Source organism: Dermacentor variabilis, chromosome 2, assembly GCF_050947875.1.
Source record: "Dermacentor variabilis isolate Ectoservices chromosome 2, ASM5094787v1, whole genome shotgun sequence".
Classification (NCBI taxonomy): domain Eukaryota; kingdom Metazoa; phylum Arthropoda; class Arachnida; order Ixodida; family Ixodidae; genus Dermacentor; species Dermacentor variabilis.
In genome coordinates this window covers 18,214,790-18,236,569 of record NC_134569.1, presented here as the reverse complement: position 1 = coordinate 18,236,569, position 21,780 = coordinate 18,214,790, and the positions used below count along the sequence as shown (strand labels likewise).

The window sequence follows — 21,780 nt, the reverse complement described above, 5'->3', positions numbered from 1 at the left end:
GTCGTCAATAATAGCGCGTTTGATCATGAGCATGGCGTCCTGTGTGGATATTGCCTTCCGAAAACCTATGAGATTGTGCCTGAAAAGCTCCTGGTTTTCTATGTGTTCTACTATCCTGTTATGAATAGCATGTTCGGCTACCTTGCCAATACATGATGTAAGTGATATGGGCCTGAGGTTCTCCTTTGTCAGTGGTTTGCCGGGTTTCGGTATAAACGTCACCTTGGCCTCCCTCCATTCCGGTGGGACCGTGCCGGATCTCCAGTGACTGTTAATTTTGACTGTGATTATGTCTATGGCATCATTGTCCAGGTTTCACAAAAGCTTATTTGTGATGACATCCGGACCCGGGGCAGATCTGCCATTTAAAGAGTACGTGCCTTATCTCAGCTGCAGTGAAATTACTGTCCAAGTTCGGTTGCGATATTCCGGAGTAAGGTACGCTTATTTCTTCTTCGTTCTCATATTCATTTTTAAGTGGCAGGTACATGTGTGCGAGGTCGTTTGCGACCTCTCTTGCTGTCCGCCATATAGTTACCTGCTTATTGACGAGTCTGTTTATGGCAAGGTTTGTAGTACATCTGGAGAGCTTTTCATTAAGGAGGCTCTTCAATAGATTACATTTGCCTCCTCTGCGCAATCTGCCGTATGTTTCTGAGCAAGCTTCGTCCCATTGTTGACGTGAGAGTTGAGCCGCGTAGGTTTCGATATCATGATTAACTTGGGCGATCTTGGCTCTAAGTCTTCTATTAAGTCTGTGATTCTTCCATCTAGTTAGAAGGGAAATCTTTGCCTCCAACATGTGAGCTAGCTTGGAGCCCCTTTTTTGGACTTCGATTTCTGTTGAGACTGCTTTAGTAGCTTTCTTAATCATTGCGTTTAGTTGATCTAAAAGCTCCTCATAAGATTTGCCATCTATGTTGGTTTTCTTACGCAACTTACGAAAGAGATCCCAGTCCCCGTACTCATATTTCCTTAGTGGTGGTGGTTGCGTCTGTAAGATGACCTCAATTATGTAATGATCACTTCCTAAATTCTCCTGCAGATTGCCCCACGAGCCTTCAATTTCCCGAAGGAATGTTAGATCCGGGGTTGTATCTCTGGTAGTGGGGGTACCAGTTCTCGTGGGGAAGTTAGCATCGGTAATAAGAGCAAATTTTAACTCACTGGCCGAGGTTGCTAAATTAGTACTCTTGACGCTCTGATGACCATAGCCACATTCTTTGTTGGGAGCGTTGAAGTCCCCAGCCACTACGAATGGGGCTGTATCTGCCTTATTGGAAATACGGCCCAAGAGGGTCTTAAAATCCCTTTTCCTATCTGCCGGAGAGCTATATAAACGTTAGCTATAAACACGTCAGCTGCTTTTTTGATCTTCAGGATGAGTTCGATCATTTGTGCTTCTAGACCAACCTTGTACTTGGGAAGCTCGTGAGTTTCATAGGAACTACCCCTTGTAACCAAAGTTGCTATTCCCCGACCCCCTGGAATGATCAAGGTTTCGGAGCTGTAACCCGGTAGAGAGATATCCTCCTTAGCTAGTGTTTCTTGTAAGAGAATAACGTGCTGCTTAACGTTGGCCGATCTAATGAGTTGCTGCAGGGGAGCCTTATGCCTTCGGAAACTCGTGCAATTCCACTCCCAGATTTTAATGTTATTGCTGTCGTTTACAGCCATTATGATACCATTGGTTGACTACCCGAACCCATAGAGCCGGCGCTGGGACTACCGTTTGTGCCTCCGGGGACGGCCGATGCAGCCGCTGCGTTTGCCTTTGCCTTAACTTTGGGCCTTTCTATATTTGACCCACTCTAGCATCTAGATTAGTGATGAGCTCCATGATTTTCGCCAAAGTCCTGTATAGTGTTGGTAACCTTGCGGCTATTCTGACTTTTTTGGGTTTGGGGGGTGCCTCACCCTCTCCCATCTCATCTGCCCCAGTGGTTTCTAAATCTTCCTCCTCCGTTTTGCTAATGGGAACAGGTTGGGGGGCTTTACGTTTTGGTTTGCCGGCCAAGGGTTTTGGAGCCGTTGTCTCCATCTGACTACGGGGTGTTTCGGACCCTTCTTTAAAGGATTTGAAAGCTTCCCTGAGCTCAGACAGCTCTTGCCTCAATTCCCGATTTTCGGATTCTAATGCCAATATTCGGGGATTTGACTCACGTTCCGGCTGCACCCTACCGTTACTACTCCTAGACTTAGCCCTTGTCGGTTGTTCTGGTTTCCCAGGGCCTCCGTTCTTGACTCGGTCGACCCAGGTTGCTCTTGGGGTCAACTGTGAACGGGACCGCGATCTTGCCCCAGGCCCTCGGGGTTGCGAGTCGACACCAGAAGATTCTCTGGAGCTGGGTTGTCCCCTGGATCGAAAACGCCCCCTGGAGCGGGAACACCCTCGTGAGCTGGAGCGCCCTCTCGTGCGAGAGCGGAAGTTGGCGTCATTTTCTTGCATCATCCCTTTGCGCTGGGAATCGTCTCTGTCGTCAATGTCGTCGGCCACCTGTGTATAGCGCTCTTGCTGTCGTTGACGCCTTCGACGCCTTTGTCTCACGATATAAGGCATCTGGAACTTTCGACTGCACTTTCGGTCCCCAGTTGGGTGTGCGCCACCGCAAATAGCACACTTGGGATCACATTGATAGTCTTCAGGTGGGGAAGTGATTCCACAGCCCCTAAACTTTTTAGCACTTGCCGGATTGGGACACACGTCGGATCTATGTCCGATTTCACCACAGCCGTAGCACACATCTATCTGCCGTCGGTAGAGATTACAGGGCATGAGTACATTACCACAAATAACGTGGTTTGGCACTCTTTGTCCCTAAAAAAGTACCACCACCGTTGTAGTTTGCTTGATCCGACGTGCCTCAACGAGACTCGGATTTCGATGATTGACGAAAAGGATTTTCAGTTCCGCGTTGCTAATGTCTAGGTCGATACCGCGATACACCCTTGCATGTATCTTCTGCTGCGGTGTAGGCCGCCACTTCGAAGGGTCCATCCTTCGTATGGATCTTACGTACCTTGGCGTAAGCTCTCGCGTTTTCTTCCCGCGGAGTCGACACCACGAGAATGTTTTGACAGCCGTTCGCACAGTACGTGTCCTCCTTCGTTTCTTCCGGCGCTAAGGCTGCCGCCATGGCCAGCGCTCTGGAGCGATGCACCAGGCTGAACTATTTAACGTCGAGGCCGCCACGTGGGCGGACAATTATCTTGATGTGATCCCTCGGTAGCATCGGGATCCTAGAGGCGGTAGCGACGCGCTTAAGCACGTTCGGCGAGGTGGCCGTGCGGCGACTACCTTTCCAGTCATGGTTGGTATCCATAGCCACGGATTTTCCGCCAGCGGCTAATGCACGTCTCCTTCAGTGACTGATGGCTGTCATCCATCCGATAATCTTCCTCCGAGGTGATCCACATGCCTTCAACAGCTAAGCCGGAGGCCATGCCTACACTCCGTCGTGCGCGTGAAGCCTAGGCCTACAGCGCGAGTTAGAGACCTTTTCTACGTGGCACGCAGAAAACAGCTTGCAAAGAGCCGAAAAATGGACCCAGCCGATAAGGAACTAGGGATTACAGACAAGGTTACAATCCGGAAAAATCTGCTGCCTACAGACAGTGGCGTAGCCAGGTCGTCTGGCACCCGGGGCCCATAGGTCTTATGTCCCCCCCTCCCCCCTCCCCCATTAATGTAGTCGAGGAAGGCGAGGATATTGACAATTTCCGGGTTTCAGCACCAGTACAGCCACCTTGGATACCGCGCACGTTCCCCGGGTCCCCCTCTCCGTCGCTTTCTTTCCCAGAGACCGCGAATGCAGCAAATAGACACGCTGTTTTTCCTGCGCCAAATACCACAGGGTCCTGCACTGATAACGTGTGATAAGCCCATGTGCACATCTTCTGTCAGACTGTAAGGCTTGGCAGCCAATACAAATGCGGCATCGTGGAAAACATGACTCACGTCACAAGTAACAAAGAATATCTTTATAATAAAGTTTTAATTACCAATTTTAGCGGCAATATTGCATTTGCAAAATTGAAGCCCGACATTCTTATCTTGCCCAACAACAACTTCACAAAAATCGTCGTAGGTACTATGGCACGCAGCATTTTGTCTGTGGGCAGCCCTGAACGAAAACGAAAATTAAATTGTTTGTCAGTGACGCTGATTTCCCCACCCTAAGAAACGCTACCTGCCTCCCCGCATGCGCGGGCGCCAATGCTATGACAATTACGAGTTCTCTTCATTCTGATCAATAAAGCCTTGTTTTAATTTGCTGCTATACGGACAAACGTGATTATCCAAGCTGCGGTACCACCGCAAGATTGGGAACAGAATAGAGCACGCTTCGCGTCGATTCTTGGCGTCACCATAAAAAAAGAAAGAAAAGGCCGCGATCAAGCACGTGCCAGCGAAAGCTTGCACTACTGTTGGTCTGCACTCGCAATGGAGAGGATAAAGGGATCAACGTAACTGGTCCACTATTTCATATTTCTTAAGCTTCTGCCATATACTGGGCGCCGCCCGCAGTGCCAAAGTACTGTAGGTTGTAGCACCCAAAACAATTTTGTTTAAGAAGTTTTTGTTGAGTTAATAATATGACTTTGAGTCCTCAATTCTCGAATTGAAGTGCTTCCTCTATAAGTACGAATTACGGGATTGTTAAGGATATGGTTATTACTTATCTGCCGTATTTTTCGCGCTACTGAGTTCACAGTAATCACAAAAGGACATAACTTCATAGAATCTCGATCGGGAAATGTTGTTATAAAATTGACCTTTTTTTAAATAAAATTCTGTGCAGCTGATACATACACTGTACTTGTGACATGAAGTTACACAACAACAACAGTTTTCTGAAACTTTCGAGGGTAAGAAGGAAAGCGTGAAACATAACGGCAGGTTTCGCAGCGGCTTCTCGGAGCGAGCGGGAGAGGGGAAATAAAAGCGAGCCGGACATCGCGGCGGGCCCGCGACTACAGCCTGTAGAGTCATACGCCGCCAAACTCTTCGGCCGAACCGAGTCTGAAGACGATCCAGAGAATCCCGTTCGCGACTTTTGACGGCCCCACTTATGCAACGTCGCTCTCAACGAACGCTTCGCCGTAAACGCGAGCGCCGGGCGCGCTGGTTGAACGCCGTCTTGCTGCTGTCTTTGTTCGTCTTCGCTGCGCGTTCTGAACGGAAGAGGGACCCAAGAGCCCCGACGCCTTACAACGCCTCACTGTATGCTTAGCGACTCCTGCTCCCAGCATGAACGCATAGCACGAGCGCACCCCACATGAAACGTTCCGCTAAGGCGATTAGTTTAGCGACCATTTCGCGAATTAAATTTTTAGCGCGCACTTCGTGCAATTATTTCGTGGGGTGTTGATAGAGCTGCAGCCGACAATTCTGCGGCGCAACGCATCGGGTGCATGAGCTAGGAGTACTATACCGGAGCATTCTTTGCAGTTTGCGCCCAGTCAAGCCGGCGGAAAGAGGGGTGTCTTCAGGCGTATATGACACCCCCCCCCCCACCGCACTGGCCCCTTGCACCCGGGGCCCACGGGCCCCCGGCCCCCCCTGTTGCTACGCCACTGCCTACAGAGCAACGACGGAGATACCGCCATGCTATGAAAAGGATCTTTGGCGAACGTCATCGGTCCAAAATACCGGATATAACTCCTAGCGACAGGATTTTGGTGAAAAAGGGTTTTGATTGAAGGACTCCATTCTGTGACCCGTATCTTGTTACCAAAACAGCCAGGCAACAAGAGATCCTGAAAACGTTTTATTACTAAAGACCGAGAGGGATGAAAGAAAAAGCTTCGATACAAACGTTATTCCATGCCATCCAAGGAGGGATGTCGACAGAAGGCGGGAAGGATAGAAGATTCCATGGTCAGGAACGGAAGCAAATGAAAATGAAGACGCATAACAAGGTTGTCAAGGAAGGGAAGAGGAGGAAGATAGAAGAGCTAGATGGAATATGGCGATTAAGTTATCTTAATAAAGGCTCCAAGGCTCCCAGCTTTTGGGAATTCTACGTTATTATTATTATTATTATTATTATTATTATTATTATTTTGCGTAGGTTATTAGTTCAGCCAATAATTCGTGCCTCCTGCTTTATTAGAAGTTTCATCATGTTCTTCATCCTGCTTCTAAAGCGAGCTGTTGGTAGGCAACTCCGCCTCTAATCCGTTTTGTGTCTGACCGACCCTGTGACCTAATCGCCTCAACCTTGATCTTCTCCTTTGTTATACTTGTTCTAATCTTGCTTTCTTCGCTGTCATCCGTGAAGATGAAAAAAAAAAAAAAGCTTTTTCGCACCAATGGCTGCGTGAACAGGCAGGCGTGGCTCTTGGGAGGTTGACTGATTTATGCGTTGTAGATTATTGCTTTGATCTCTCACGCGCTAACGCCCAAACGACGCCATTGATCAAGAACGGCAGGGTGTCTTTCGTTTGGTTGTTTCGCTGGACCTGTCGACATCTGGTTTTGTTGCGTGTGTGCATTTTCTTTCCGTTCTTTCTTCTTCCATGGTTACCATGGCGCCGTCCTTTATCCTATATTCGTAAATATGGAATTATGGCGCGACCTTGTGACGGTGGCGTGTAGCTCGTCGTATAGTGCGAGCGCCATTAGCGGAGAGTGCTGCAGGTCGGGGCGTTGGAGAACGACGGCGAGGGAGGCAACAGTGAGAGCCTGACGCGAGCACCTTCGAAGAAGTGCAGCAACTAAGTCCTGGAATTGAAATTTATTGATGTTGGCGAGGATTTCCATTTGCAGCGGGGTTGTATAGTCAACAATGCAATGGCCACTCTGACGACGCGATAGAAATTTCCCACTTGCCAGTAAGTCAAAACATTAATCATATTATTGCAGTAGAACACGTTGTGGGGCTAGTTGGTTCATACCTTTCAAAAGATGAAGCGCCAACAGAGACAGCACACTAAGAAGGAACCTGTCCTGTCATTGTTCTGTCTCAGTGTGGTGTCTCTGTTGGCGCTTCATCTTTTGAAATGATGTTATTGTTCGCTCATTGTGTATTTATATACGGGGTGTTTCAGTGAACACTCAAAAATTTTTAAAAGCTGCTTGTGGCAGATAGCGCAATTCTAGTTCATGAGCTGGTCTACTCGAAGAGGGAGACATTACTTGCACAAAAAGTGAAATGTATAATCGATAAATTAACAGAAATTCACTAATTCAGTTTTTTAACGAATTACCTTGATTACATCCCATATTGCAATTTACAAATTCTAGCCCTGGAGTTCGCCAGGCGGATCCACTTGGAACCAATTCTCAGAACGACACCAGTTTAGATATAGAAATTCCCGATCTTCGCGGATAAATGCATTGGCGTTCCAGTTACTTCTTTAACAAAACGTTGTTTTATGCATTGAAGCACAAAAGTAATTGGATATATATAGATGTGGCTGAGGAAATCACGCTGGCCCCGGTGGTAAGATGAAGAAAAAGAGAGTGCGACGTACGTTAGACTTGCGCTGTATATTTCACTGACGTTCCGGCTGGTGGACTTTGATGGGCACCACTTTGACAAAGGCTGGTCCACCAGCCGAAACGTCAGTGAAATATACTGTGCGTGAAATATACCTGGATGAACAATTCTGGGCTGTCCAGCAGGCTCACGACGTGGCCGTGAGGCTTGGCCTTCCGGTCCCGACGTGGGAGCGGCCCGCTTAGTGATTAATTATCACTACTTGCAGGACCAAATAAAGTTTTCCTTCCTTCCTTCCTTCCAACGTACGTCGTACTCTCTTTTTCTTCACACATGTGCCTGCAACTAAATGTCACTGCGGTCGTGAAGAAATCCCCGGCAGTCGCGCTCTAAAACTGGCCTCGAACCGCCTTCTTTCTTCCCGCGTGATACCTCGTGCGCGTGGCGCATGCGAGCCTGGTCCAACCGGCTAACCGTGCCACAAAGATCGCTGCCTGTTGTTGCTGAACAACACCACGGTACGGCGTGAGTAGTGTCCGATACGAAGGGCGCGCAACTTGAATGTGGCCGAGTTGTCGCGGCAATATATAACTTTATTCGTCAAAATACATGACTAATAAATTTATTCTCCTAACACGTATACTTAACATCTGCCTGACCCTTGGCCAATTCTCTCTACTGGGTAGGTGCCAATGGCGTTAAGGTCATCATCAACGTCGTTGTATCTGTGCGAACTGTTGCACTTCTTTTTTCTCTTCGCCACTCGTTTAATGTATACCAGCGGTCAGTATTGTTTCGCTATATTCAACGCTCCGGGGACAGTTAAGTTTGTTCTTTTCTCCTTGAAGTCGACCAAAGTCTCTTCAAGGTGATTATCGGCGTTGATGAAGCAGGAGGCAGGTTGGAGGTAACAAAACTTGAATATATATTGCAACGAAAATATTTACAGAGTCAAATACAGAGTTAGCAAAAGAACACTGATGCAAAACACACAAGTAAACAGCGCCTTACTCTTCTACTTTTTCTTAAGTTAGAGCCTAGGACAACTGTCACTACATACGACCAACCGAGTGGTTGGTCGTATGTCCAACTAAGTGGTTACGGCCCAGACTAGCATTGCATTGTACGTAGTCTTACTCGTCTATCAGGCTTAGTGATTACAGCCTAGAATGAGGAACAAGCACCTCGTCTCGATTATTATAGGTGAAAGGAACAAAGAATAGGGGCGGTAGGATCATTCGCCCATCCAACCGAAGCAGTTGCCAATGAGAGTTGAAAGTCTGCTTAAGCCACAACCCAAAGGGGTAGCCTTACCCTCAAAAGTAAATGCATTGGAAAACAATCCTGTTTTCCCTCTTCCCACAACTTCGTTTCCCTCTCTTATTTTTCACGTGGTCAGTGACGTCCTCGGCAAACACGCCAGGCACGCACGATTTATTGAGGCCATCTCGCACCTCAGCGGCGTTTCTAGCCAGCAGGGGGCTCGGGCACTGGTGTCCCAACACCTCGTACCGCAGTCCCCCTCAAGGTTTTTTCTCGTGGAAAAAATAATGACCGCTAGCGACATCCGGACTCGGTGTTCTTAAAACGACGTTCTCCGAAAGCGGTCTCCGCATGCGCACCGCGCCTCTCATCTCTACGGCACGCACTGCAAGTTGTAACTCGACACCAAGCGGGCTCTCCTCAGCGCTCAAAACAAGATGCACGTGGTTGCCGCCCGGATGCGTAGAGGCGTGGAACCCCGCTCCGTACGCGCAACACGTGGTCAACATTGCTAGGTGCCCCTAAACCTCGGCTGCGTCTCTAACCAGCAGGGGACTCAGGAGACGGCGCCACAACGTCGCGTATACCGCCGTCCCACTCGAGGTTTGTCTGCGTGGACCTATTATGACCATCGGCGGAATGCCAACACAGCGCGCGTAAGAGCACGTTCTCCGAATCCGTTTACCGCATCCGCACCTCCCCCCCCCCCCCCCCCCCCCCGGCGCGCGCCGCGGCTCGTCACCCGGCACCACACGGGCCGTCCGACCCCTCAAAAACAGAAACGGTTGCTGCCAGACGCGCTGGGGCTTGGACGCCTCCTTATTCACAAAACACATGGGCAACTCGCGGCACTGCGAAAGTATATACAAAACAATCATGCAGCCCTACACCATCCATTCTGCATGTTCGAGAGATCAGCGGCCTAACAGGGACCTTCCGCAGAGTGCTGTCTCCTAGCTCCCTCATTGCCGAGTCTGCCATTTATACTCCACGCACATCTATATTTCCTTGGCTTTTCGATGTGAGAGAGTCGCGTACCCACAAGTGCACGCGAAAGATGAAATAAATCAATTAGGACAAGCCCAACTGGCGTTGGTCCTGTCGAAACATGGGATCACTACTCGAGGGCAGTTTTCCATTAAAGGAAGTGGAGAGTCACTGTACCCGTTGTTGCGTACTCCAAGGTAGCGTATCGTACTGCTGCCGAGTTGTAGCGACGCCTGTTTATCGAAGGTCGACCGACGTTACTATTGGGTAGCGTGGCGTTGCCGGTGGGCTGCAGGCATCCGGTAGACCATGGCGACCAGGCAAGGACGAGACGATTTCTAGTGCGAAACTTGCACGGTGTATTGAAAGGTTGGTGAAAGATGATAAAAAGAGAATCAAGTGTTCTAAAAGTACATTTCGGAGCCCCTTAAATAGGCTTTCTAAAATCCTGGGAGGGATATTGCTCCCGTCGACGTCACTTGACAGGCACAGAGTCTGGTTTGTGGATGGGCGTCCCGCCTCCGTAGATACCAAGCCTGTAGCAAGGAAAGGGTGTCCCGCCACCGTAGAGGAAAGGCGGCTGATCCATTGTTCCAGCTGAAGGTGTAAGTGCTCGTCGTGGCTTGCTCCTTTCTTCTAGGCGACGTTGGCTCGCGAAAGTTCTCCTGCAGCGCTTGACAGTTCGAGGAAAGGGTCCCTCTAAAGTCGCACACACACAAAAGGGGCCTGCAAACACTGCAGGGTGTCCGCCAGACCGGCACCCACTCGAGACAACCATGGCGAATCAGGAAGTCACACTTTGTTTCGACGAGGCATGGTGGGCGAGAATCCTTTGTGCACGGGGTGCTATACGCCAATCATAACACCGTGCGCTCTTTCTACATACACCCTTCGCTATGCATCCTGACTATGCGTTTTCCTACAATATGCGTCGAACTTCTCTCCCGCCTGCTCTTCTCCAATACGCAGCTAGTTCTTGAAAATTTTGGTTTGTAACAAATGGGTATGGCTTGCCCTTTTAATTCGAATAACGTTCTTGACATTGTCTGACCAGTTTTCTTTCCGGCTATCTTGCTAGACAACTGAAGATCAACTTGGGTCATTGAATATGTACCATTGGGTGTGTTTCGCTCTTCCTAATACTCATCATAACATACAAAATATAGTCATCAATTACGCACCCGTGAGAAATAAGATCAATTGCTATAACATAGTGTACAAAGTGTATACAATAGATCAATAAACCCGCATTTAGCGCACATTAAATTCCTTTTTATATATAAAGGATGCTATTCGCATACTTCGATAGCTATCGAAGTTGAGTTCTGCTACAATTTTATTTGTGGTGATCATAGGGAAGGGGAGCTTAGAGAGTGGAAGTTGAAATTGCGCGGAGAGAGACCTCTCTCAGGAGTATTTCAGGATGGATCCAGGATCTGCTTTATGTGCTGCTCGTAAGCGCAGTTGCCACAGTACCTTAATTCTGTGTTATATCGTCGTTTCGAAGTGTGCTGCCACATTCCATCATAATTTGATGAAGAGACACTCTACGGCAAGTTGTGTAAGCGAAACCAAATGGTAGCACATTCTGCTTCGCTCCACAAGTTGTGTCGAAGGAAGCGTAGCAGTAATAACTTGTCCATATAATGTAGCAGTAATAACTTGAGCCTGAGCTTCTGATGGAGGCTGGCAATCGTCATGTCATGGCGCATTTGCATTGCTCATAGTAAGAGCTTTACTTAGTGCGACTTCATACTGTCTGGCAAAGGGGATGCGTACTGAAGCAAGAGAAAACAAACATTCGGGAAGATAAGAAAAAGTAAAAACAACCGTTGACGTTTCGAGGCCCCTCGGGTTCCTCGCTCAAGATAACAACGAAGATGCATAGCTCTTGCTTATATACCGGAAAGACGACGAAATGAGCGTAGGTTGGTATCTGTGGAGTCGGAACACTGCAACTTGTTATTGCGAGCAAGGAATCCGTATGAGCGTAGTAGTAGTAGCAGTAGTAGGAGCAAACTTTATTTAGAGAAAAAAAGGAAATTGTGCGATGCATGGGCCCCTCAGTCCAGCTTCAATAGAGGGAACTCTGGTGTTAGTCTCTACGGGACCTGCAAGCATGGCGGTTCAGCCCCCTGCGTGGGAATGATTACATAGTGCTGTTCTGGACATCGTCAAATACCGCCATAGTGTCAGATTCTGTAATAGCGGCATTTTTAGCCATCAGAGGCGCCGTATAGGAAGACGAGTCTGAGCTGAAAAGATGACGAATTCGACAATTTCACCATGTCCAGAATAGAACTCGTGGTTAGTGTATAAATGGTGATGATGACAATGATATTTCGAAACATGCATTTGCGTAAACTTTCTCCTTATGGCTTCAAATGGCTTTGTGACTTTGCAAACGTATCATCCAAAGTAGCTAGACTACCAATTCTTGCCTTAATTATATGCCCATAAGGGCCTCGAAACTTCGTTTTTTCTTATGTTGGCAAGAGTTTGTTTCCTCTCGATTCAGTAAGAACTTAAATGCGAATCCAACTGTCGCTACGATGGATATCGTTTCTGGCGTGTAAAGTGATCTACCACCTACATGGAGGAAGGAAAAAGATAGGAGCGAGCCAGCCTTGGCAAGCGAACGCTCCTTGAAGCCACAGTGGCGGCCCAACACGTCACCTCTCGCGTCGAGATCACGGAGGAAATTCGAGATTTGCCGATACGTTTGGTTACCGGTAGTTTTTATTCGGTGCGCGCTCGGCCAGCAGCTGCTAGCTGCTCAGGTGGAGGCCTCCGCCGTGGCTGCTCAGCTGCTGTGCCTGTATCTCGGGTCGCATTTTTCTCTGTATGCTTGTTTCACTTAGGTCCTGAAAGGTATGTGTTCCGCACTTTGGGCGAGTGGTGAGAGGTTCACAATCCAACGTCAGCGTATTTAGGCTACAGATTATATACCTCGGCCGAAGTAAACAGACCGTTGTGAGCGATAATAAGCGATATGTATTCGTCACATTTTTGCCCGAGGCCTTGGCCGTGTGTACTTTGCCCTGTTATTCGAGCTTTATTGATTTGCATTGTCGCTGGATCAGTGGCATCTTAGGCGTGAGGGTTTGCTTGCATGCGATTGATCGCATTGCGGGAGCGGAGTCATCCTTGCAGGCCAAACGCGGTGGAGCTTATTGCCTCAGATGAGGCCGACTCCCGCGGGAAACGGTGAGTTGCATTTGCTACGTACGTGCTATGATGTTCTCTCGTAGAATGCGGTGCGTTGTCAATTTATCTGCTCCCAAGAAAAGCAGCAGCAACTACAAACAGCGCTCGTTCCAGGTTTTGGCGTTTGAGATCGATATACGGCCGGGTCATGCGGTCTCGGCTATGTTCCCAAGCACTGGCCCTGCTTCTAACACTGCGTACTGCGAACACGAACAAGCGGTAGGTCATCAGACGCGTACGATCTTATTAAAAAAAATATGGGGTTTTACGTGCCAAAACCACGATGTCATTATGGGCCAAGCCGCAGTGGAGGACTCCGGAATAATTTGGGCCACCCGGAGTTCTTCAACGTGCACCTAAATCTAAGTACACGGGTGCTTTCGCATTTCGCCCCAGTCGAAACGCGGCCGCCGTGGTCGGGATTCGATCCCGCGATCTCGTGCTTAGCAGCCCAACACTATAGCCAATAAGCAACCACAGCGGGTTCTCCGATATATGTTTATATCGGAGAACGAAAGAGAAAGGTGCACTCCAACTCAAACTAAACTTCGCTGTATCCCTCACACGAGAACTGACTATACCTTACAAAGCAGTTTTTAGCCTCCCTTTATAAGTAAAGGATATGCGTGCTTAGCTTCTGAAATGACAACAGACATTACTATGCAATTTACTGCAACACGAACCGCAGCGCACGCTTGCCGCAAAAGCAGTCAGCAGTAACGCCGCGCACCTTTCGGAGAGGTCTGCAACATCTGCCTTCAACTTCCGACACGCTTGAGAGGCACTCCCCCTGATGTGGCTCGCCGCACGGACATGCATAGCGCTACACCGCGATTCGATGCCACAATCCAGAAACTTAAGCGCGACATTAAGCGAGAGTGCCGCGGTGGTAGCCATATTTTTGTTTATTTGAAAAGCTTCCAATGATTTAGAATGTGTATCGAAAAAATATAAAGAATCAACCGGGAGTACTAAAACCTACCGCGCGCTCTGACGTTTTTATCACGCGTTGGGCCGCCACAACGGATTCAATCGCGTTGCGGCATGCTCGCCATCGCTCCTATTATTTCCTTCCTCCACGACCACCTACTACCAATGACCGAGGCTGTTCGCCGTAACGTCACGCTTAAAGAGTTCAGTGTGTATGCTGTCGCTCTTCCAGCGTCCTATCGCAAACGATCTGAAATACCTCCCGCGGAAGGACCACATAAATTTACAAAATTCACTCAGCTGGTCCAGTTGGCATTCCTGTGCATTTGGGACTAACACCAGCGACGAAATGAATTATATGACACGACCGACCGCCCCCTCCCCTCCTTCCTCTCGCTCAACAGCTCTCAACTCATCAAAAAGCCGACCGTCACCGCCTTTGATATTCCTGGACAAAGCACTGGTCAAAGCACGTTGATTGCTTCATTAAATTGGCCAGGTGACGCGGAGTTATTGATCTCAGTGGCGTGTCATTCGGGCGAGGTCTAGGTCTCATTCGACATTGGTTACGTTTCCCCAGCTATTGCGGATTCGGGAAGTATATAGTTTTGGCGACAACAAAGGAGGTTTAATGAGCCGAAATCTCCGCGTGATCTCAAAGGCACAATACTTAGAGTAGATGCAATAAGCGCTACCGCATTTAATATCGCAGCAGTTGTAGCGAGTGCACTTTTCAAGGTATTTTCACATTTTACCTCAAGTAGAACAAACGCCACGTCAAGAAAGAGTAAAAGCTGCGTCCGCGCGCTCACGGACGCTCGAGGAAGACGCCGCCGTCGTCTGTCTTTTGATAAGGGTTGTGACGACGCATGAAGAAGAGTGCGGGGCACTTCTCGTGGCCAAACTGGCAGCAGTACTGCAGCACGTCGTACTTGAAGTCGCTCCTGGCAAGCGGCATGGCCGGCTCGTTGGCGGCCGAGCCAAGGTCCGACACGATCCCCTTGCAGATGCGCCGGTTCAACGCGGACCACGCGGTGCGGTTATTCGCGACCGCCGCGTGCGGCAGAGCCCGCGCGAGCCGCACGAAGTGCGTCCACGGAAGCGTCTCGCGTTCTTTCTCCAGGTAGACCAGCGACGCGAAGAACATCTGGAAGGTCCTGAAACATGTGCACTGGTCAGCGAGACGTGGAAGCATCCGAAAGCGTTCTTTGAAAACACCCGAAAATGTCTTTTGGGGGCCATATCATAAATCGACCAAGTCCTGGCACACGCTTCTGCGTGACGTAAGGTCCAGCGCCAGTACTTCCAGTACCGAGGAGTTAGTTTAAGAGAACGAAGAGGAGTTGAGCATGGTAATGTAATGTGTTTAACAGACAATTGGCGATCTGTTAGAGAAACAGACTTATGTGCTTACGCAGTCGATAGAGGCATGCAGGCTTTTAAATGCAGCGATTAGGAAATTCGCAGGCACAGCATCTAAGACCACGGACAGGGGTTACTGGAGATCGCTGGAACATGCCTTCGTGAATTTTAAATTGTTGACTACGATGAATGCCAAAGGCCTCGCTGGAGCGATTGGCATACCTTCCAGGTGATAGAAGGTGTGTTATTCCTTTCTTATACTCGCATTTCTGATGGCTTAGCTAATCAAAGCGCGCTGTAAGGGGCACCCCAGAGAACAGTCGATCGAGAATGCAGTCTGGGAGCTTTGCAACGGTTCTCTTGCAGTGGCGTTCGGTATCGAAAAAAGAAAAGACAGCCAGCAACGCAGCCTAATCGGAGCCCACAGGCGGCCATGGCATCGGTGAGAACGCGCAGCCGGACGCCGGCATCTGGTCGCAGCGTGCAGAGGATGCAACGCATGCAGCGTGCAGCGTGACGTCGAATACAAGGGAGAGCATACGCACACTTTCAACGAGAGCGCCTTGTACGTCGCCATTATGCTCTATGGGCTGTGCTCGCACAAGACATTTGCAGACACTACCACGCGTGCCTCTGCACTCGCGCGCCACAGTCCAGAGAGGAGGTCTTCGCGCAAAGCTCGGGTATAGTGAGCCATGTTAAAAGGCTCGGGTATAGCAAAGGGAGCTACGCAACTAGTACAGTCATAAAAGTGTCACTCCGCGCATTTCGCAGCGCAGTTGCTTTAGCGATGCTTTTACTGATGATAATGCTTTTTCGAACTTCTCGCGAAAAAAAAAAAAAAAGAAGCGCGAGAAGGCATTAGCATCGGTAAGCACATCGCTATAATATCGCGGCCCTGCGACGCTTTATATGAAATAATCAATTTATAGTTTACAACGACAACTTGTAAACGCAATGTAATGTTAAATCACCTATTACTATAGTGCACGTTCGTGCCTCCAGTATGCGACGTACTACGTTTTGATCGCGAACGCACGTGGTGCGCTGTGGCTGCTCTGGTCGCAGAAACGTGTCACTCCGGTCGTTTGGCGGTAAATAGGCTCGGATGTGCGATGCCTTCCGTGTAATAAATACGTCATGCTTTCCGACACAACGTGCGACACTTAATTTTACATCGAATTATACACAAAACATCTCTTTCTCTTTCTTTCATGCGTGACCCACTATTTTTGGTAGCGAATGCGAGCGGTGCGAGAAGTCTCTCTATATATATCCTTCGTAGAGTTACCTGGTATGTACGGAACGGAGTACAGATGTAGTGAATCGTTTGGATAGTCTTGGATAGATTACAGGCAATGACAATACAGACACCTAGGTTACTCAAGAAGTATTATGACAAATTCTGGAGGGTGTGAAAACTTCATGTATACGGCTTACACGGCTTCGCTGTGTTTGATGTACGAGTTGCTCGGATTGGCAAACGTCTGCAAATACTTTATCGAATTATTATTCTGGGCTTTAAAAAGTGCAAACACCCGTTCTCCACTATGAACTGTTCATTTCTCGGCTCAACAATAACTCAGCATATTGATTTATACCCTCAAATTGTACCACGTACAATATCTGAGCTTGCATATAAAATAGTAAAAAAACTGAAACGGCCACCTTAAATTGCCGTAACTACAACACATATTACCCTTGTGCCGAGTGGGATACGTGTACAACTTATCAGCTCCCGAAAGGATTTCCATCTTGTAATTTATGTAACATTCAAGTGTTTCGAGATTTAGTTTAGTGCATTACTTAGAGTGGAGTGTAATATGATTCCTTTGCGGCTTAGTGCTACATTCGGGTGGCTCACATTTTTTCCCTTTCCTAATGCATGTAAGATATAGCTAATGTGTCTTGCCTGAACGCCGCCAGCCCGTTGGGTGACTCGCTTGAACGATAACGAACTTTCCATATCGAATCGGGCTTGATCGCCACTGAAAGTGCTCCTTGTGACTGGAGTGTAGGGCTGACATTATACATATATTTCGTTGAGCTTTTCGCTCAGTCAAGTAAGTGCATAATCCTTACATAGAAAGAAGTAAATGGAAAAAAGTTATTGGGCAGTCCATTCGTCTCAAACTCACTTTAGAGGACTTAGATGTGACCATGGCGCGTTGTTCATAGTAGAGAGCAGCTAATAGGGAAAGTTTGCGTTGATGAACAAGGCGGATTGATCTTGCTCATTTATAAAGCACACTTGCCTGTAACCGGCGAGAGCCAGATGAAACAGATTATCGATAATCTGCGCCCTGTTCGCTACGGGGATGACTGAGCTGTCGTTCCGCAGTTGACGAATGAGATGGCTCCAGTTGGAATCCTCGTAGTCTACTCTGTAGAGACCCTCGTTGCCTGCATTTAGCAGCACCCAGTCGTCGAAGTGAGCGTTGGGAGCTTTCAACGTCATCTCGGGAGTAACCATCCACACAACGGCGGTCACGTCAAATTTTTGCGGTTCGCTAGCGTAGACAACCGTAATAGGTATTGGCCATGTTGTTGCTGGTGATGACTGCTGCTGGTCGGCTGTGCCGGCGCGACTCCTGGAATTGGGGCAGTTCAACCCGCAGAACGGCTCCTGCACGACGTGGACTGTCTCGGCGTCTTCTCGGACGACCTTGAGGAGCGGGTAACCCGAGTGTTGTCTCCAGACGGACGTGTAATTAGCCATAGCTTCTGTCGAACTTGAAGCCTTGAGGCTGTCCCAGAAGTCTTGTTCAGCAACGTCATCACGCTGTGCCTTCTTAAGGAAATTGGTAGTGGCCGTTTTGAAGTGGTCCTGGCCGACAGCGGAACGAAACATGGCCAGGAGAGAGACAGCTGCGATCGGCACCTCGTAGTCGTACAATACTTTCTCATGCGTCGGGCCGAGGTCGACGCTGGACAGCGCGACGAATCGATAAAGGTGAAGTATGTCGTCCAGGAGCCACTGAGGTTTGGCCAGCTTAAGAACTTTGATGGCATAAAGGACGGCTAGGCCTCTGTCTAGCCACATCCCTACGGTAACCATGTTCCCGAACCACGTGCTCAGTAGTTCTATGGTCAAGCGCAAGTAAGGCCGGCCCAGGTTGGTGTGCCCGGTGGCCTTCGCCCTGAACGTTCCGGTCCTGACGACGACGAGTTTCCAGGTGGAGTGGCAAGCGCGGGGAAACCTGTGCAGAGCCAGCACGTCCAGTGCCTTGTTCGGAAAAGATATTCCGGTGGCCTCCGCCGCCATTTCAACGACGCTAGTGCAGAACTCGAGCAAGTGCTGAAGCTGTGGCATGTTTACCGCGTGAGCGTGTAGCGTGGTGAAGCCATCTGTTATCTTGGGCAGGGTGGTGACGGCTACGGCGACCTGATGGAGTGAGATCGGAGGCGTCTTCTGGAAGACGCGGTAAGTCTGGCCGTCTTGCCCTTGGGCGTCCCTCAATAGATCCCAGCTCGAGAGCACTGCGACACTCGCGTTTGGCTTAAGCACGGACAAGCTAAAGGTTGACCTCAGCAAAGAGCTCTGTACTGCCGGGAAGAAAGCGGCCACGTGCAACTGGTCGACGTAGGAGGTCACCGTCGTGTACGAGTCGCCAACTTCGCGGTACATGCCGGGCGGCCACCTCCGATGATCGCCGTGGTGAAGCCCTCCGGAGAAGTGTGCGGACAAGAGGTAATCAGCTGAAGGCACGAGATCCCAGTTGAGCTTGAATGTGGTGAAAGGCGCTTGCGAACCGACCGGCACGGCCACCTCTGATTCCCTGACGTAACCCGCGCGTGGTCGCACGCTTACTTCGCTGATCGTCAGGTTTCTAGAAACAAGCGCGACAAGATGGCTGGCGTGGTGACAGGTTACGTGCAGGTTCAGGTGGCCGGAGAAGGTGGACGACAGGTCGGTCTCGAGGCGGATGTCGAAGTGCTGAGCGACAAGCTCGAACTGCGAGGCGCGGGCGTGCGCGATGAGCATTGCCGGTGCTTTCATGCGGGCCAGCATGTGGAGGAAGAGGAAGACCACGAATACTGCGGAGGTGGCGATGCCCAGGATGCCGAAGGCGTAGGGCAGAACCAAGTCGGTGCCCACCCAGAAGCACCGGCCAGAGCGCGAGCTACGGGAGTCATGTTCCACGCAGGAGCATGACGTGTGACAGCGCTGCTCCGACACGGTTTCGCCAGTAGCGTCGATTGCGAGTGGCTCAAGCATCGCATGAGCTGCTGCTGATGTCTTTGCGCGGATGACGGCTTCAAACTTGCTTCTTCTACTTCTTTTTCTGTCAGCCGCTCAATGACCGCTGTTGATGCTAATTCTTTTCATCATGGCACATACTCATGAGGGCGATTGGCTGCACGCATGAGAAAAAGTATATATAGCTATAAATAACGACATTTCGGAAAATTCAATAAAAAACATATTTGAAGAGAAAATATTGCACGATATTCTAAATAGTCGGGAAGAAAATTGGCTTGCAAGCAGACGCGGATCCAGGGTCGTCTCCTGAGAGAGAGAGAGAGAGAGAGAGAGAGAGACGCATATATGCCCGATTTTCTGCCAGTATATTGTTGCAGGGTAGTAGAATCGGGGCTTATTTCACAAATATTCTTATTAATAGAAGCTTTTTCCCATTCAACGCGCCTCGCTAATAATAATACATCCAACATTACGATTTTCTGGCACCCGCCACGAAATCGTAATGGAGGAGGAGGATGATGCAGTCTACGGGCGCATTAGTATTTTTTTTTTTTACCTTGCACCGCCCGATTCATGGCCGATTTCCCTGAGGGGGTTGCGCAGCGTGTCTACCAACAGGAAAACCGGGAATTCTCAGGGAGTTTGAATAGCCTGGAAATTTTCAGGGAAATACTAAGGGAATTTATGCTTCTATCAGGGAAAACTAGCTATCATTTTAATGAAAGGGAACAAGAGTCGCGGTAATGCTGGCTCTATTAACAGAAAGGGATCGTAACGAATCGTCTTTGACGCCGTCTCATCGGCTGGAGGAGTTGCCAGTGTAAAGTCAACGACCGACTTTGCGGACGCCCGATAATTCGGACGGCTTCGCGGCACCACCACGTACCCCGTAGAGTCAATGTATAAGAACGTCTGAAATTTCGGACGCAAGAACCCTTTGCCGTCTGATTTCCGGTCTTCTTGCTGTGACCGCAGGCCCGAAATGACATTAATCAAAGCCACCACCGCCGTCAGTTTGATTACCTCGACATCGAACCGGCGCTTTCGCACGCAGATCCGCTGGCCGCCATAGCCACCACAGCGGCGAACGGTAGGCCTAGTTGCTTCGACGTTTCCTATTTTAAGCTTCTAGGCGTTCGGCGCCGTGTTTTTCATTGAAATCGTCGCTGTCAGCAATGGCACCGACTCCGCCTTTGTAATCACCGCCAATGGCTTCGAAGCTCAGAAATCACCACGCGTTGCATAATGCCGGTTCTCGAAAGTCATTTTCGCCGTAGTAAGCAATATACGCGGTAAAACACAATCCCAAGTATTGCGGTGAAGCATAACAAACGTGGGAAGGGGCAATTGTCACGGGACACAGTAGGTATTTCTTAATTATACACGCGTGCACCTGCCATCTCCCGACACGGTACGAGTACCGATGTGCCTAATAACTGTAGTAGGCGTTCACAGCTTTTTCGAATGTGCCTTGTTACGAACGGCCGGCGGGGGCTGGCAATCTTCGTCGAAGCGACCGTCGAACTCTGCGCGGCCCGCTGCGATGACTCACTTTGTGAAAAAAAAAACAATGCGCCTCGTCAACGCCCCGTTGGCGCCGGGATGTCTACTGCGGCGACTCGCATCGTAAGGACGACAATACGACATTCCCCAAACGAACGGTGCCGGGATGTCTACTGCGGTGACTCGCTTCGTAAGGACAATACGACAGTCCCCAGCCGAACGACACCGGGATGTCCACACACAGTCGATGGACCAGGTATTGTTAGCGGATTCGCCGTCACCGTCACGGTTTGTTTGAAGTGGTGGAACTCCTATAAGAAGGTGTTTTGCGGTACCGTCTCACGGGTCTTAAAATTCGGGTCTTAGAAGTCGTCAGTCAATGGACAGACGCGGCGGCCACTGTCTGCGGGGTCAACTCTGGGACCAAGAGGCGCCTGCTCAGGGCATGACCCGTGTCTGCGAAAACGCTCTCACCTTAGTGTGGTCAGTGAAACCTGTGCGGAAGTGAGTGTGTAAGCCCTCCTCCTCAAAGGCGGGTCGGCTACGATGAATTTGGACACTCCGAATTGGTCGACGGTTTAACGGCCGTTTTCCCTATCCTAGCGATCTAGGGAGGACAGAGTGTTTATAAGCAGCCGTGGCGCGGCTGCTGGGTGTGCATTCTCTTTCAGTCATGCTAGACTGATGAACTGTAACGTTCTCATGTAGATACTGTAAATAATCCCATATTCCTCGTTCTCGATGAGAAAAAGTCTCTCGCTTCAGCAACGTCCTCAGCGTGGATGAGTTGGACGACGGCATGGGCCAGCTACCGTCTATTTCATGCCCGAACCCAATCATTACAGCCTGGGGCGATTTGAGCCCTTAACGGGCACGTCA

General features: G+C 49.5%; 1 protein-coding gene across 1 annotated transcript; it reads right to left on the bottom strand.

The window, feature by feature from the left end:
• Positions 1–14,640: 14,640 nt before the first annotated feature.
• On the bottom strand, positions 14,641–19,413 carry LOC142570265 (aminopeptidase N-like). The gene is made up of 2 exons (XM_075678664.1): positions 17,446–19,413; positions 14,641–15,003 (listed from the first exon to the last, which is right to left on the bottom strand). Exons 1-2 carry the CDS (start codon positions 19,411–19,413, stop codon positions 14,641–14,643), a joined length of 2,331 nt encoding a protein of 776 aa, XP_075534779.1.
• Positions 19,414–21,780: the final 2,367 nt, after the last annotated feature.

What these genes read in the sequence shown, in the direction of transcription:
- LOC142570265 (XM_075678664.1), bottom strand. Translation starts at nt 19,413, where the DNA reads ATGCTTGAGCCACTCGCAATCGACGCTACTGGCGAAACCGTGTCGGAG. An exon ending in CTCTCGCCGGTTACAGGCAA is followed by an intron (nt 15,004 to 17,445) that starts GTGTGCTTTATA and finishes CTCGCTGACCAG; the next exon opens with TGCACATGTTTCAGGACCTT.